Here is a 17,178-nt window from a genome sequence, read left to right on the forward strand (position 1 = left end):
CCCCAACACCTCTGGGGTCAAACACCATCTCCTCAGTCTTAACTGATTGAAAATGTTATTAACAGATTGCAGAATGGGTACAATACAGTAAGGCTCAATACACACAATTGTTAAGGGGATGCAGACCAGAGAAAGACTTTCGTCTTGTTTACACCAGGTCCCCCATTTTCTATTTATAATGAATTGTAAGTAGGGTGCAACTAGCACTGTGCAATCCATTCTTTGTGGATCTAGCCCTTAATGTTGCTAGTCTTTATCACTTTGTGATGGAGCAGTTTGTCAGCCATCAGTTGAGTATTTGCATGTGTTTTACACAAGCATGTGTCCCTATCACGGACGGTTGGCCTCACTATGGGCAGGTTTTCCATAACTTACTATAGGAAATCTTGAGCTGTGGATGTTCATTCTTGAATTTCCGCCAAAGACTGTACGTTTCATTCAGAAAGCGCTTTTGCATTTTCACTTTCTTCTGCGTCAATGTGTCTCTCTTCCCTGTTGTTGCCCGTGAGTTATCATCACGTTCCAGAAACTCTTTGACTTTTGTCCTGGTAGAGAGAGGCAATGCATTTGCATGTTTCTTCTGAAGTCCAGTTCCTCTTCTGTATTTCCGCATCATCTTTGCAGATAATCCAAGTTCCTTTTGAGCCAGATACACCAACTTGTACTTTTTCAGAATCCCCCCCCCTTAGAATCTTTGAAATTACTTGCTTCTCTTTAGTGTTGGTGTCTCGCAGCTCTGACACTAGAGTATTGTGGAACAATATAGTGTCTTCCTGAGATCACAGTTCTTTGACTTCATTTGTTGTTTTGATTTTGATCGTGGCGATTCTTGTGGTTTGAGCTTATTTGACAGTCTTTCATATCGTTTTTTATATTTCACCATATTTCGTTTTGCTCTCTCCAACATCAGGTTGGCTTCACACAGATCTCTGTAGACTTTACTTCTGTTTCTGTTCACCTTTTTTCGTCCTCTTTGTTGTGGGGTTTCTTGTGGCGTACTGTAGGCTGATTGGGACTTTCACATCTGGCAATAGGGACAGGGACAGCATTGTGTTGCTCAGGTTGTTGTGTTGGTGACACTGGTGGCCTATTCACTGTTAGGTAGTCATCCATATTTCATATTTGCTTATCGTTTGTTCTTTTGTTTCTTTGATTGATTCGCCATTGATGCCTTTTATATCTTTGTGTGCATTTGGGCAGCTGAGATATGCATTGCAGCTTACCCGTCTCTTTTCTCTTTTTATACTGCTCTTTTTCTTTTTGAAAGTATCTTTGATATTGTTCTGGATCATCTTTAAGTCTGTCTCTGTATGATTTTGATCTTTGGCCTGTTGATTTAGGTGCCATGGTGAAGACACTAGCATAAACAAATACAAAAACCAATAAATAAATAAATAACAATAAATATCAGTTATAAATGAGACACAACATATATTTACATATACATATACATACAAGTAATGTTATCCAAAAAAAAAAGCTATAAACAGATATCTTTGTCATTACCACCACACGTTGTCATTACCGCCACACTTCATTGTGTGGCGGTAATGACGGTGATGGTAATGACATTTTCTTACTTTTAAGCTAACAGCTAGTGTTACAAAGGATCAGATTAAACCGAATATATATATTTATTGATTGATATATATTGCATAATATTTGTATATCGTTTGATATCCCCTGTATATTCCTTGTACATATACACGGAATATCCCTTTAGCCTAGTACAGACCATAATATTTCATTCTCCTATTGGACAGCGGTCCACAGGCGCCAAGGCCATGCCTCCAAAGTCAGGTTCAAAGTCACCGCCGGGGACATGCCTGGACATGAATGGTATTGCGCAAGGATATGAGACAGGAATAAAGCTGGTACTAGTTTATTCATCTAAGCGTATAAATACGGCGCAGGTGAATACAGAAGTATGTTACCCAATAAGTTGAAGCCTCACCCACGATACGACGTGCAGTGAAGTATGGCCTGTTTGGCCCCAAATAGAGCATTGAGACCGCGTGCGAATTAATAACTGAAGTGTCAGAGTTTGGCGCTATACCGTCGAGTGCGACATATTCTATTAAGTCAGTAATAGTCTATTTGTGTATAGTGTATCGTGCGGCTAAAGTTCTACAGTGACCAGCATCACCAACGTTTTCCTCGTATCAGCTAGAGTGCTTATCCAGGCTGGGCTGCTTTCATGGCGCTTTCACCCGAGGAGCCCTAGACGAGGACCGTTTGGACATGTACACTGGATTATCTACCCGACGACTGCATAGCCCTTTTCGGCTGGATTATATTTGCTTTTGGTCCTGTGATTAATGGAGCGGAGAATCGCCGACGCCCACAAGTGTGTGGGATTTACCCTGTGAGGAGCCACGTCGAGTCTGCCCCTCAGAAGCCTGAGGCAGGCTAGCTTTCTTCCCTGTGGAGCTACAGGCTACGGAGAACAGCTGTATTCGTCTGTGGATCAAGATCTTATTGCACCGTCTCCCGTACTCGGAGTCTCCTTATCATCGTTGACCCAGACTCTATTACCGACAAATCCTCTACCCTTGCTGGCTTACAACCGGGGGGACCCTTCCAGTATCTCCCGCTATATTACTAGTGTACCATAGATATAATTCCCTAAGATTCAGGTTGTATAATTACCTCCTGCGTAACCAGAGAATGGACATTCGTTATTGATTTGCCTACGCACATTCCTTTGCCTTATAAGCGCATTCAAAGTGAAATAGAGAAGTATATTATGTACCTTTTGCTGCAATAAATACTTAATTACAACTTTGTGTGGAACCGATTTCATTGTGGGAAGTGTTCATCATTATATATATCATGTACTGTATGGCCAGTAATTAAAGTGCATAAGACGGTAGTGGTTTAATGATACCATACTTATCAATACAGTCAGGGAATTGTACCCCTTGGTCCTTCGAGCCGGAGGGTAACTAGCGTAATATTAATATAGTGGTATTAATATTGACATGGCCAATGATGAACACTCCACAAAACGGTTCTCCTAAAATAGATCGCCCGCAGCGTAGACGGCAGACACCTCAGTACTTAGAGGATTACGTTGCCAATATACTACCTAGCTTTCTACAGACGGTAAACGCGGAAAAAGTAGATAGTAAAATTATGTCCGACCCTATCGACCAGGCTACCCCGCCAATAGAGGCCCTAGTGGGTTCTAACGTAACTGACCAAGCTCACGGTGGAGACCAGGAGGGACCCGACATGACTTTACCCCCCGCCAAGACCGAAGAAGTAGTCCCCGGAGAGCTCCAGGATAAAGACAGCCCTCCAGGGATGGAACTCGACCCAATACAAGAAGAGGCGAGCACCCCGGAGATGGATCTCCTCGACTCGCCACAGGAGAACGGATCTCCAACGAGTACTACCAGGAGCGGATAACCTCAACCAGCGTCTTCCCCCAGCGAGGCGGACAAGATGCTGGCACAGGCCTTCCTCGCCAGCCTGGCAGCCTCAACAGAGCGTGATCGACTCCAAGCACAGACGCTTAGTGAGCGCGAACATTCTTCCATGGAAAGAGAACGCCTTCAAGCGCAGCAACGGAGCGACGAAGATCGTACACGTCTAGAGATTAGACGCCTTCAGACGGAAGAGAATATGGGAAGGGACCGGGCCGAAGCCCAGCGCGCCGCCGCCGAAGCCCAGCGCGCCGCTGCCGGTGCCCAAAGAGAAGCAGAGCGCGACCTCGCTCTCACCAAGCGCGAAGCCGAGCGCGACCGATTACAAGCGCAGATAATGGAGCAGCTGATCACCAGGGCAACACCCCCTCCCTCCGCACGGGGCTCCAGGGCCTCGTCAAGACAAGGGTCAAGGGCACCCTCCCCGACCCGATCAAGCGACCCTGAGCCCGACCACCAGAGAGAGCCTATACCCCCCTCCGAACCCCTTCCCCGTCCGGTCCAAGTGAGACCCAGCTACAAGGAAGAAACGGTCTACACCGCGGAGAGGCTAAATAGACGACTACAGGATCTAGATGACCTGCCAGAGGAAGAAGAAGAGGGAGAGGAGGAGAGTCAAGCCCAACAGCAGCACAGTACTCCACAGGACCAGGAGGTCCAGTACAGCCCAGGCTTTACCCCCGCGGCTCTGCGCTACAGACCCCCGACTCAATTCACGGGTGAGCTTGACGCACGACCAGCCCCGAGGAACAGCACCTGGGTACGCGGGCCATGGTATCCAGCAGGTACCAGCCCACCAAGAGGCGTAAGAGGAGACTCGCCTAGGAGGCCTCTCTTCCAACGCTCACCGATGTGCCAGCCATCCATGGCATCATACATTGGCACACCGACGTTCCCGGACTTCACACACGAGAACAGAGCACAGTACACAGAGCTACGAATGTGCTTAGAGACAATGATGTCCGATGTAGCTGATGAACCGTACAAATATGCTATCCTGCTGAAGCACCTCAAGGTGCCCCGAGCGCACAATATAGCGCTGGCCTATGCCACCTCTACTACCCCATACACCGCGGCTCTAGCAGCACTCGACCAAAGATATGGACGCATATGGGACTACGTAATACAAGAGATAAGGCATATTGACCGCCTACCCCCAGCCACAGACAATCGCTCACTAGATGACCTGTCTATCAAGGTACAATCCCTGGTAGGGATGCTGGGGGCGCAAAGAGAAAAGGGTATGCACGAACTGTACGCAAACTCTAATGTCGAGAGGATTTTAGAGAAGCTTCCGCCCGCCCGACAAGAGCGCTTCAGGCGGCAAAGAGACCACCGTGATCCTAACGGTCCCGAGCCATCCCTCCTAGACCTAGCCGACTTCCTGGCGAGAGAAGTCAACAGCCTACGGTTGGATACGTTCATGCGGAGCACACCAAGCTCCAGAGAGGGACCTAGGAGAGCAAACGATGGCCGCAGATTGGTGACCGTCATGCACCAATCAGAATCAGTACCGAGCAGAAAGAGAAGTGGAAGATGGTGTGCCCGTACTGCGAAAATGAACACTGGCTGTCACAATGTGACACGTTCAAGAAGATGACCGCCGACGAGGTGAGTCAATGGATAAAGTCCAACCGACGCTGTTACCGATGTGCGCGCAGTCACATGGCAGCCGATTGCCGCTTAAAGAAGAGGTGTAGTCGGTGTGACGGAGCCCACTTAGACGTCCTACACGACAGTAACAGAAGAAAGCCTGCACCCTCAAGCAGCACAAAGGCAAGTGTTATGTACATTGACCCCGCCAGCAGCGGGGGCGCCCGGGTGCTCTTAAAGGTGGTCCGCGTAACATTGAGTTACCAAGACAAGGTCATGGACACTTACGCCGTCCTTGACGACGGGTCAGAGAAGACCCTTCTCCTCGCGTCCGCCGCGGCCCAGCTGGGGCTGCGGGGGAGCGAAAACCAGATGACGATTCGGACAATAAGAAGAGATCTAAAGACGATAAAGGGCGAGAATGTCTCCTTCACTCTCGCAGCAAGCGGGCAGCCAGAGAGACGGTATAGGATTACTAACGCTTTCACCAGCCAAGAAATAGGCCTGTCGCAGTACACCTACCCCATCGCCAAGCTGATGGATAAATATGTGCACCTGCGTCAACTACCTATACCGCTCATAGACGGTGCCACCCCGACCCTGCTGATAGGCTCCGACCATGCAGACCTCATCGTCCCGATGGACCGGGTCCACACAGGGCCCAGAGGCTGTCCTGCAGCAGTCGAGACCCGCCTAGGATGGACACTACAAGGCCCCCTCGCTAGGTCTCTTAACCGAACAGCAGCCACTAGCTGCCTCCACTCCAGAGTGACAGAAGAAGACACCACTCTCCTACAGCATGTCGAGAGGCTATGGACACTAGAGACAATGCCCTTTAAGAACGAAAAGAAAGACATTCGCTCCAAGGAAGACATTTACGCTATAGCCCTCCTCGAGCAGGGGACAAAGAGAGTCAAAGTCAACGGAGTGATGAGATACGCAACTCCACTTCTGAGGCGAGAGGGTATGCCTACCTTCCACGCCCCAAAAGAAGCGACGGAGCGGTATCTATTGAACACAGAGCGGCGCCTAGCCAGAGACCCCGCTCAAGAGACTGTGTACCGCGCTGAGATTAACAAGCTAATCACAGCGGGACACATAAAAAAAATTGACATTAAAGAGGCCGATCAGACGACCGAATCATGGTACGTGCCGCACCACAAAGTCCACCACAACGGCAAGGATCGTATTGTGTTCAACTGCAGCTACCAGATCGGATCACAAAATCTGAATAAAGAGCTCTTGCCCGGCCCAACACTCGGCCCCTCTCTACTAGGCATGTTACTACGTTTCCGCCAAGACAAGGTGGCCATCAGCGGCGACATCAAAGGGATGTTCCTGCAGGTGAGACTAGTGGAGGAGGACAAGCCCCTGCTGCGGTTCCTATGGAGAGAGAGGATCGGGGATGAGCAACCAGCCATCTATCAATGGGAAGTCCTCCCTTTCGGAACCACATGCAGCCCATGCTGTGCTACGTTTGCATTGCAAAAACACATCGCAGAGGACCCAGCAGCCGATGAAGAGGTCCGACAAAGTGTAGGAAATAGTTTCTATGTGGACAACTGTCTGCAAAGCGTCTCGACGCCAGAAGAAGCCGAGGCCCTTCTACTCAAGCTCCGCGCCTCCCTGATCAAAGGCGGCTTTGATCTCAGGCAGTGGGCCAGCAGCGACCCGCAAGTATTGCGCAGCCTCTCCCCCGAGGACAAGGCAGCAAGCAGCGAGACCTGGATGGCGACCATCCCAGGAGAAGCCCAAGAAATGACATTAGGACTAGTCTGGCGCTTCAAAACAGACTCGCTCCATTATAAACACACACCCCTGACCAAGGAGCAGGGAAGGTCGACTGCACTACCGACCACCAGACGGAGTGTATACAGAACACTCGCCAGACAATATGACCCGTTGGGATGTATTCTACCTTACACCACCAGGGCAAAGATGATTGTAAGAGCGTTATGGGACAAGGACCAAGGCTGGGACGACCCCATACCCGAACACCTTGCATCCACATGGAGAGAGTGGGAGACAGAGCTCAGCTCACTCCCAGGTGTCAACATACGCCGCAGCTACTTCCCACCCACAGTGAGGCCGGAGACGTGCCAGATGGACCTGCACGTCTTCAGCGACGCCTCCGAAGTAGCCTACGGTTCGGTGGCCTACTTGCGTGCCCGAGAGGAGGGAGGAGAAATACATACTGCTTTCATCCTGGCTCGCTCAAGAATAGCCCCACGCAAGCAACAATCTATCCCGTTGTATGTAAAGAAAGGAAGAGGAACCGAGAAGCGGTGGGGTATTGTATTCAAATGCATGACCACCCGAGCGATGCATATAGAACTCCTTCCAACCATGAGCACAGACTCATTCCTTATGGCCTTCCGAAGATTCACATCGCGGAAAGGCAAACCGTCTATATTATTGTCTGATCACGGGACAAACTTCAAAGGCGGAGAAAGAGAGCTGAGAGAGAGCTTCCAAGCTATGGGCCCAGAACTTAAGACCCACCTCGCTCCATCCCAGATTGACTTCCAGTTTAATCCCCCGAATGCACCTCACTTCGGTGGAACTTGGGAACGAGAAGTACGTTCAATAAAAACAGCCCTGTACGCCGTGCTTGGGGCCCAGACCGTGGCGGAAGAAGTCCTAATGACAGTCCTCACGGAGATCGAGGGAGTATTGAACTCAAAGCCCCTCGGTTACGTCTCAAGTGATGTAGCAGATGTCGACCCAGTCACCCCCAACACACTCTTGATGGTGCGGCTGGACCCCGCGCTACCACAGACAATGTACAGGCCTGAAGAAGCGAACGGCCGAAGAATGTGGAGGTACAGTCAAGTATTGGCTGACAAGTTTTGGAACAGCTTCCTACTCCATTATCTACCATCTCTACAGACCCGCCAGAAATGGGTGAAAGAGAGAGACAATTTGACAGAAGGAACAGTCGTCATGATTATCGACCAGTCACTACCCCGAGCTATGTGGCCGGCTGGCCGCGTAAGCAAAGTGATCACCGGTGCCGACGGAAAGGTCAGAGCAGCCGAAGTGCTCGTCCAAGGGCGGATCTACACCCGACCCGTGGCGAGGCTAATAGAGTTGCCAAGGCTCCCCGAGACTATTGATGACGACCATGACCCCATGACTTTGTGAACTGCCCTACCCCTCACAACAGACATTGAGTAGTGGACAGTGCGGTTAATCTGTCTCTGTTTAGCTAATTAGGTGGGACTAATTAGGAGGCGGCTGTTACAAAGGATCAGATTAAACCGAATATATATATTTATTGATTGATATATATTGCATAATATTTGTATATCGTTTGATATCCCCTGTATATTCCTTGTACATATACACGGAATATCCCTTTAGCCTAGTACAGACCATAATATTTCATTCTCCTATTGGACAGCGGTCCACAGGCGCCAAGGCCATGCCTCCAAAGTCAGGTTCAAAGTCACCGCCGGGGACATGCCTGGACATGAATGGTATTGCGCAAGGATATGAGACAGGAATAAAGCTGGTACTAGTTTATTCATCTAAGCGTATAAATACGGCGCAGGTGAATACAGAAGTATGTTACCCAATAAGTTGAAGCCTCACCCACGATACGACGAGCGGTGAAGTATGGCCTGTTTGGCCCCAAATAGAGCATTGAGACCGCGTGCGAATTAATAACTGAAGTGTCAGAGTTTGGCGCTATACCGTCGAGTGCGACATATTCTATTAAGTCAGTAATAGTCTATTTGTGTATAGTGTATCGTGCGGCTAAAGTTCTACAGTGACCAGCATCACCAACGTTTTCCTCGTATCAGCTAGAGTGCTTATCCAGGCTGGGCTGCTTTCATGGCGCTTTCACCCGAGGAGCCCTAGACGAGGACCGTTTGGACATGTACACTGGATTATCTACCCGACGACTGCATAGCCCTTTTCGGCTGGATTATATTTGCTTTTGGTCCTGTGATTAATGGAGCGGAGAATCGCCGACGCCCACAAGTGTGTGGGATTTACCCTGTGAGGAGCCACGTCGAGTCTGCCCCTCAGAAGCCTGAGGCAGGCTAGCTTTCTTCCCTGTGGAGCTACAGGCTACGGAGAACAGCTGTATTCGTCTGTGGATCAAGATCTTATTGCACCGTCTCCCGTACTCTGAGTCTCCTTATCATCGTTGACCCAGACTCTATTACCGACAAATCCTCTACCCTTGCTGGCTTACAACCGGGGGGACCCTTCCAGTATCTCCCGCTATATTACTAGTGTACCATAGATATAATTCCCTAAGATTCAGGTTGTATAATTACCTCCTGCGTAACCAGAGAATGGACATTCGTTATTGATTTGCCTACGCACATTCCTTTGCCTTATAAGCGCATTCAAAGTGAAATAGAGAAGTATATTATGTACCTTTTGCTGCAATAAATACTTAATTACAACTTTGTGTGGAACCGATTTCATTGTGGGAAGTGTTCATCATTATATATATCATGTACTGTATGGCCAGTAATTAAAGTGCATAAGACGGTAGTGGTTTAATGATACCATACTTATCAATACAGTCAGGGAATTGTACCCCTCAGTTACAGCTAGCATAACATCAAACTTGCTTATATTCAATTCTGAGCTAGCTAGCAATGTACTCAATGTACCTACAAATATGAAGAAGTTTGACTAAGATTCAAAAGCATTATCAAATTATAGTGTGTTTGGTAATGACACACAATAAACATATTCTGTAGTATGAGTAAGTAAATGTGAAAATATCTTACATTCCTGGTGATCAAAATGTCAGTCTTCCACTCTGACAGCCATGTGCTCCACTGTCACTACAGGTTGTAATGGGTACCAAAGCAAGGGGCGTAGCCAACACTTCATTGTATTGCAAATAGTTCAACGTGATGGTAATGACACAGATATTAAGGGACAAACCTATTTTGATATTTATTTTTTTCACATATTGTACTTAAGTTAAATATTTGGCAGAGAATCATTGATTCAAATGTAGTTATAGTAATATATACCTAAAAGTATTGTTTTTTAATAGTTTTTTCTAGAGAAATACAAGACCAAACGTTAAAACTCTGGATTGGGACAATGTGAAAATGGTCAAATTCCAACATTAAACAACAAAAAATAAGATAAGAAATGTATGTTTTAAATTGAATAATTAAGTCTAGGTAAGTAATTAATTATACTAATCAATGACAGCATAAATAATCTGGAACTATTTTTTTTTCTTTCAAATATATCCCAGGGACATGAAAATGCCCAAAATCAAATAATCACCCACCTGTCTGTCGCACATTCCATTTGTTGAACTGTCTGCTTTGGGAAACAACATTAAAACACCCTAAAACACTCCATTCTCTCTCCTCCTGTGTTCTGCTATTGGGCTCCGCCAAACCCCATTCTCACACCAAATCAGCACTGCACCTCTATAGAGCACACACAGCACTTCTAATAAATAGGAAACATCACTGCACTCCTGGATAGAATAAACAATTAAATAAAGCAGTCAGATGGCACAGAGGTACAAAATGGAATCTAATTAAAACTCTAAAAAGGAAATTACTTGAGGACGTACAGAGAAATAAAAAGGAGGAATTAAAAAGAGGAATTAAAAAGAGGAATTAAAAAGAGGAATTAAAAAGAGGAATTAAAAAGAGGAAAAACAGTGGCTGCCCTACACACCGTGTCAGTACAGCCTCAAGCTCCCAATAGACCTGTCGCTAAACCACGCCCCAAATAGAATTTGTCCAATCATATCACAGCAAAAATCCTAGCTTGGAGAATAGTCGGACAACAAGAGAAAATCCATTTGTGGCGCATCAAACCAGACGGCTGTGATCGAAACCACTGTGAAGAGTTCAGTTTATATGTTATTATTTACCTAATATCCGATGGTGAAACGCTGTGCGTGGGGTACCTGTAATTCGGACACCAGGTACCCTGAAAGACTGGATGGAGGAGTATATTTCATACCTTTTCCGAAGCCCAAACGAAAACTAGAGAAATGCAAGCGATGGATTCTGTTGTGTCGTCGACCACATACACAACTGAATGTGAAGACCATTACCGAGGACACTTATGCTTGCTCAAAGGTAAGGTCAATTTATAAAGACATAATATTTGACGGTGTTGAAATATGACATGTATAATCATGGAAATTATAGCAGAGGCATTCTACATGTATAATCATGTAGCAGAATACATGCAAATCCTAGTTCCCTTGGCATTCTCTCTCTCTGGCACACCAGAGCACTCAAAGATCCTAATCAGTGACCATAAAAACTCACACACACACGATGCAAAATCTAATACAAAGACACATTCATTCCCCCAAGACACAACGTTGGAGCATATAGCTTTAACTCAATTAATTTGACACAAAATGCCACAAGTAACTAAATTATGACTTGACTAGGATTACCCCGCGATTAGAAGACGGGGCCAGGTAGAGTTTAAGTACCAACGATAAGACACATACCAATAAATCTTTTTCCCTCCCTTTCAGAACAGACCCACACTAACACACACACACTCACACACACACAAACACACACACCAACACACACACACCCACACACACTCACACACACACACACACACCAACACACACACACCAACACACACACACACACACACTCTACCAGCACACACACACCAGCACACACACACACACACCAGCACACACACACCAACACACACACACACACACTCTAGCACACACACACACACACCAGCACACACACACCAGCACACACACACACCAGCACACACACACACACACCAGCACACACACACCAACACACACACACACACACACACACTCTAGCACACACACACACACACCAGCACACACACACCAACACACACACACACACACACACACACTCTAGCACACACACACACACCAGCACACACACACCAGCACACACACACACACCAGCACCCACACACCAACACACACGCACGCACACACACCAATTATATGATGTGCCGTGGAGAGGGGTGATAAGAAAACGGAGGAAGGGAACCAGACCACTTCTTTTTCATTAGGAGCACACGCTTTGGCCGGCCGGTCATATCACTCTGTGTTCAAAGAACTAGTATTTTTGTTTATTTCACCTTTTATATCATATTCACTTTTATACCTTGTTCATTCATTTTTATATAATAAAACTACCTCAAAAGTGTTTCATTCTTTACTTCTTTTTTTAAATCTTATTACCGATCGGGTTTTCAAAGGTTGCAGACCCGACAACGGCATGTATTAGAAACGTAGACCAAACTATTAGTTTGCTAATGTTTGACTTTGACTGCGAACTAGCTATCGTATATCCAGCCCAGTTAGCTAACGTTAGCAGCTAGCTAACGTTAGCTGCCAACATGTAACGATACCGCAGATATTTCTGCATCATAATGTTAGCTTTCTGCATCATAACGTGAGCCTTCTGTATCATAAGGTTAGCTTTCTGCATCATAACGTGAGCCTTCTGTATCATAAGGTTAGCTTTCTGCATCATAACGTGAGCCTTCTGTATCATAAGGTTAGCTTTCTGCATCATAACGTGAGCCTTCTGCATCATAAGGTTAGCTTTCTGCATCATAACGTGAGCCTTCTGTATCATAACGCGAGCCTTCTGTATCATAAGGTTAGCTTTCTGTATCATAACGTGAGCCTTCTGTATCATAACGTGAGCATTCTGTATCATAAGGTTAGCTTTCTGCATCATAACGTCAGCAACGTTACCGCAAGCCAGGTGCATAACAGTGGAAATGATGACCAACAAGGACAGTTATAGATGTAATGTAGTGACCACCATTGATAGTATAAAGAACTGGCTAACAGACAACAGAATACTAATAACATGAATACTACTACATGCACTAAGAATGCTCGATGCACTTCAGATGCCATAGTGCCACTTGAAACCAGTAACAACAGGGACAACGATGTAAACAGTAAATAAGTCCTGGACTTTTCGTTTTATCCCTGACAAGGCAAACACAAATGTTGATCTGTCAAAGTTGTTATGTTTGTTGTCAATAAAATCCACTTTGAGCTGCATTTTATGTATGAAAGATGCTCCATAAATGAACTATTATTATTATCCGTCTATGCTTAGCTAATACTCAGCTTTTTGTGTTTTTTTTCACAGAATGAGGTGTGCTGGAGATGTTACTGCCCTCACAGAGACGACACAGGTCAACCAAAGACAGGACATGAGTGACAATGAAAGAGGTCTGATTTATGTTTTTGGACTAAAGTGAGCATCATGGAATGTGTGCAGCTTTACAATCATGTCATGGATGAACTGAATATATTAACTGAATAATATCCCTCTCTCCTCATTCACCTCTCCCCCTCATCCCTCTCCCCTTATCCATCACCCCTCTCTCTTTATCCATCACCCCTCTCTCCTCCCCTCTTACTCCAGATGAGGAGTGCCGGCCTGTGGGCACCAGGCTCCCCCAATGGAAGGTGGACATTACTAGAAAGCTAAACAGAATGCTTAAATAGGAATGTTAGAGGTTCTAGAAGGTGCTACTATGACATCATCACCAACATTCCAGAATTATCGGTCAGAACTAAGGTTCTAGAATGTACTGCCATGACATCATCACACACGTTCCAGAATGTTCGGGCGGCACACATTTTCTAGAATGTTCCTAACAATAGGTCTGTGGGTGAATTATGTACCATTACAATCACTACAGTACTGTATTAAGTTTCAAAAGTAAAAGTACAGTACATATTCTATAGGGTGTTCTTGTATTTCAGTGCATTCAACCCTCGATTGACCTGAAGGTTGTTAAAGTGGTCCAGTTATGCTGCTCTGTGTCCCTCAGATTGCTGGTTTACAATGTTAAAGTACTTAATCTTCATCAACAGTTGCTGATATTGCAAATGTCAACAGACCAGGCTATTAATCCATAATGGAGGTACTAGAAGAATATAATGTTAAATTACCATAGATGTATCACAACAACACATGATATTGTTCACTATTCCAGTTTATATCGTACATCCATTTGTGTAACTGTAAATCCATGTATATTTATTGTATATATTAAAAATAGTGGCTATTTATGTACACTTTAGTTGTGGGTTTTCTTTTCTAATCAGAGTGATCTATCTTGAGAATGTGTTGTATATGCATTTATTTATATTTATATTAAATATAACTTATACTTAGTGTTATAAGAAAAGCTATGTCCTGTACCCATATACTGTGATTTACAGGTATTTTGGTAAATGGTAAATGGCTGTATTTATATAGCGCTTTTATCCAAAGCGCTTTACAATTTGTTTCTCACATCTTACCCATTCACTCACACATTCACACACCGACGGTGGAGGCAACCATGCAAGGTGCCAACCTGCTCATCAGTGTCTTGCTCAAGGACACTTCGACACGCTGCCCGGGAGGAGCGAGAATCAAACCGGGAACCTCCGGATTACCAGACGACTGCTCTACTTCCAAGCCACTGTCGCCCCCTATTAGGTCTATTTTATTATTAGGTATTTTTACTTTGGTCTCTATCACTATACATTTATAGTTAGTGTAATCAATCATTTGACCTGATGTACACTAGAATGTGCAGCATACCATTCTCTGACGTCTCACCCCTTTATGGAGGAGGATTGTTGGCAAGTGACAGCTCTCACTTTTTTCCTCATTCTAGTGACTAGTGACACAACTGTCGGGTCTAGCTCGTATACTGCGTTGGACCACTAAACTAAATGTATCAGCAATAGTAGTAATCATGGATTATCGTCATAGTTTTTGTAATCTTCAATCAAGTCAACTGTAAGTAATGCTTGAGACGTTATCTATAGCTAATGCTTGCATCACATGGAGGTCTAAGGTAAATGTGTATCTCATGAACGTACTTTTCCACTGCATATTGTAACCCTCTCTGTCTCTCAATGGGGAGCGACGACGCCTCCCTTGCGGACCAGCTCAACACCTTCTACGCGCGGTTTGGTGCAAACAGTGCCGCTGCTAGCTCAACGGCTAGTGACGTCACTGGTGCGCCGGCTGTTGTGGAGGGGGGGGGGGGGGGGCATCCGCGGGGGGGCGGGGACGCTCTCTCATTGACGGTACACAGTGTGAGAAGAGCATTTATGCAGGTGAACACCAGGAAGGCGGCTGGCCCAGATGGAATAACAGGACGAATACTTAAGTCCTGTGCTAACCAGCTAGCCCCTGTGTTCACCACCATATTTAATCGATCCCTGAAGGAGTCAGTGGTCCCTGCCTGCTTCAAGATGTCTACCATTATCCCGGTACCAAAGAAACCCTCCCCAGCAGGTCTCAATGACTACAGACCGGTGGCACTCACCTCTGTGGCCATGAAATGTTTCGAGAGGCTGGTCAAGTATCACATTTGTGCCTCCCTCCCCAGTGATATGGACCCTATGCAATTTGCATACAGGCCAAACAGGTCCACTGACGATGCGGTCTCCCAAGTACTGCACAGCACCCTCTCTCACTTGGACCGTCAGAAGGGGGGCTATGTGAGACTGTTGTTCATTGACTACAGCTCAGTGTTCAACACCATAGTCCCCACCAGACTCAAGTCAAGTCAAGTCAAGAGTTTTAATTGTCACGGCATACAGGTATACAATGAAATGCGGCTGGTCTTGCCCGCGACGATGTGCAATACAGTGGTACAACATATAATAGAATCCAATAGAAATACAGTGGTACAACATATTAATAGAATCCAATAAAACAGTGCAATAAACAGGTACATGGTGTGCCATCTCGGTATCTGTACATTAGTATTTACAGAGCATATAGGACATGCTAGGTAGCTTTAGTAGTGCAATACACTGTTCCTGATGTTATACTACTTTAAAGTGGCCTTTCCTCTGGCCATAAGTGTGCGTGTGTGCGGCATGAGTGTTAAAGTGGCTGCTAGTGTGTGAGCGTGCTCAGCGTGCGTGTCGTGTATGTGCTTGTGTGTGCTTGTGTGTGGATAGTTCAGTTTCTGTGTCTCTCAATGTTCATTGTTCAAGGCTCTGATGGCCTGGGGGAAGAAGCTTAGCCTAAGCCTCTCCGTCCTAGTAGCTGGGGTTCGCAGGCGTCTGCCTGACCTCAGCAGCTGGAACAGGCTGTTATTGGGGTGGTGGGGGTCTTTCATTATCCTGCAGGCTCTGGATTTGCACCTCTTGTTGTATAGAGCCTGCAGGGGAGGTAGCGCAATACCCGTGGTACGCTCGGCTGAGCGCACCACTCTCTGTAGGGCCTTCTTGTCCTGTGCCGTGCTGTTCCCATACCAGGCAGTGATGTTTCCGGTCAAGATGCTCTCTACAGCTCCTGAGTAGAAGGACTGGAGTATCTTCCCCGATACTCTGAACTTCCTTAACTGTCTCAGGTGGTAGAGGCGCTGCTTCGCTTTCTTTACTACTGTGTCTATGTGTGTTGACCATGTCAGGTCCTCTGAGATGTGGACCCCCAGGTACTTGAAGCTGCAAACCCTGTCCACGGTAGCCCCGTTAATCATCAGTGGTGTGTGTGTCTCCTGCTGTCCTCTCCTATAATCCACGATCAGCTCCTTGGTTTTACCAATGTTCAGGAGCAGGCTGTTGTCCTGGCACCAACGTTCCAGTACCTCAACCTCCTCTCGGTAGGCCTTCTCGTCGTTGTCCGAGATCAGCCCCACCACCACCGTGTCGTCGGCGAACTTCACTATGGAGTTGGAGCTGAACTTGGCCACACAGTCGTGTGTGTAGAGTGAGTACAGCAGGGGGCTTAGAACACAGCCCTGGGGGGACCCGATGCTCAGGGTGATGGTGTTGGAGGTCTGACCCCCCACCCTGACCGCCTGGGGTCTTTCACTCAGAAAGTCCAGTACCCAGGCGCTCAGGGCGGAGCTCAGGCCTAGCTCGATCAGCTTGTCCACCAGTCTGGTGGGGACTATGGTGTTGAACGCTGAGCTGTAGTCAATGAACAACAGTCTCACATAGCCCCCCTTCTGATGGTCAAGGTGGGAGAGAGTGCTGTGCAGTACCTGGGAGACCGCGTCATCAGTGGACCTGTTTGTCCTGTATGCAAATTGCATAGGGTCCATATCACTGGGGAGAGAGGCACAAATGTGGTCCTTGACCAGCCTCTCGAAACATTTCATGACCACAGAGGTGAGTGCCACCGGTCTGTAA

At 46.5% G+C, this 17,178-nt stretch overlaps 1 protein-coding gene across 1 annotated transcript in view; it reads right to left on the reverse strand.

The window, feature by feature from the left end:
• The window catches only part of LOC311231872 (N-acetylneuraminate-9-phosphate synthase-like), a 51,201-nt gene extending 40,807 nt beyond the window's left edge, over window positions 1-10,394 (reverse strand). The window contains exon 1 of the mRNA XM_084318501.1: window positions 10,297-10,394. Within this exon, the coding sequence (XP_084174627.1) occupies window positions 10,297-10,347 (51 nt within the window). The 5' untranslated portion in view covers window positions 10,348-10,394. The remainder of the gene's footprint in view (window positions 1-10,296) is intronic.
• Between the last annotated feature and the right edge of the window lie 6,784 nt (window positions 10,395-17,178).

This window comes from Notolepis coatsorum (assembly GCF_963971535.1).
Source record: "Notolepis coatsorum genome assembly, chromosome: 7".
NCBI lineage: Eukaryota > Metazoa > Chordata > Actinopteri > Aulopiformes > Paralepididae > Notolepis > Notolepis coatsorum.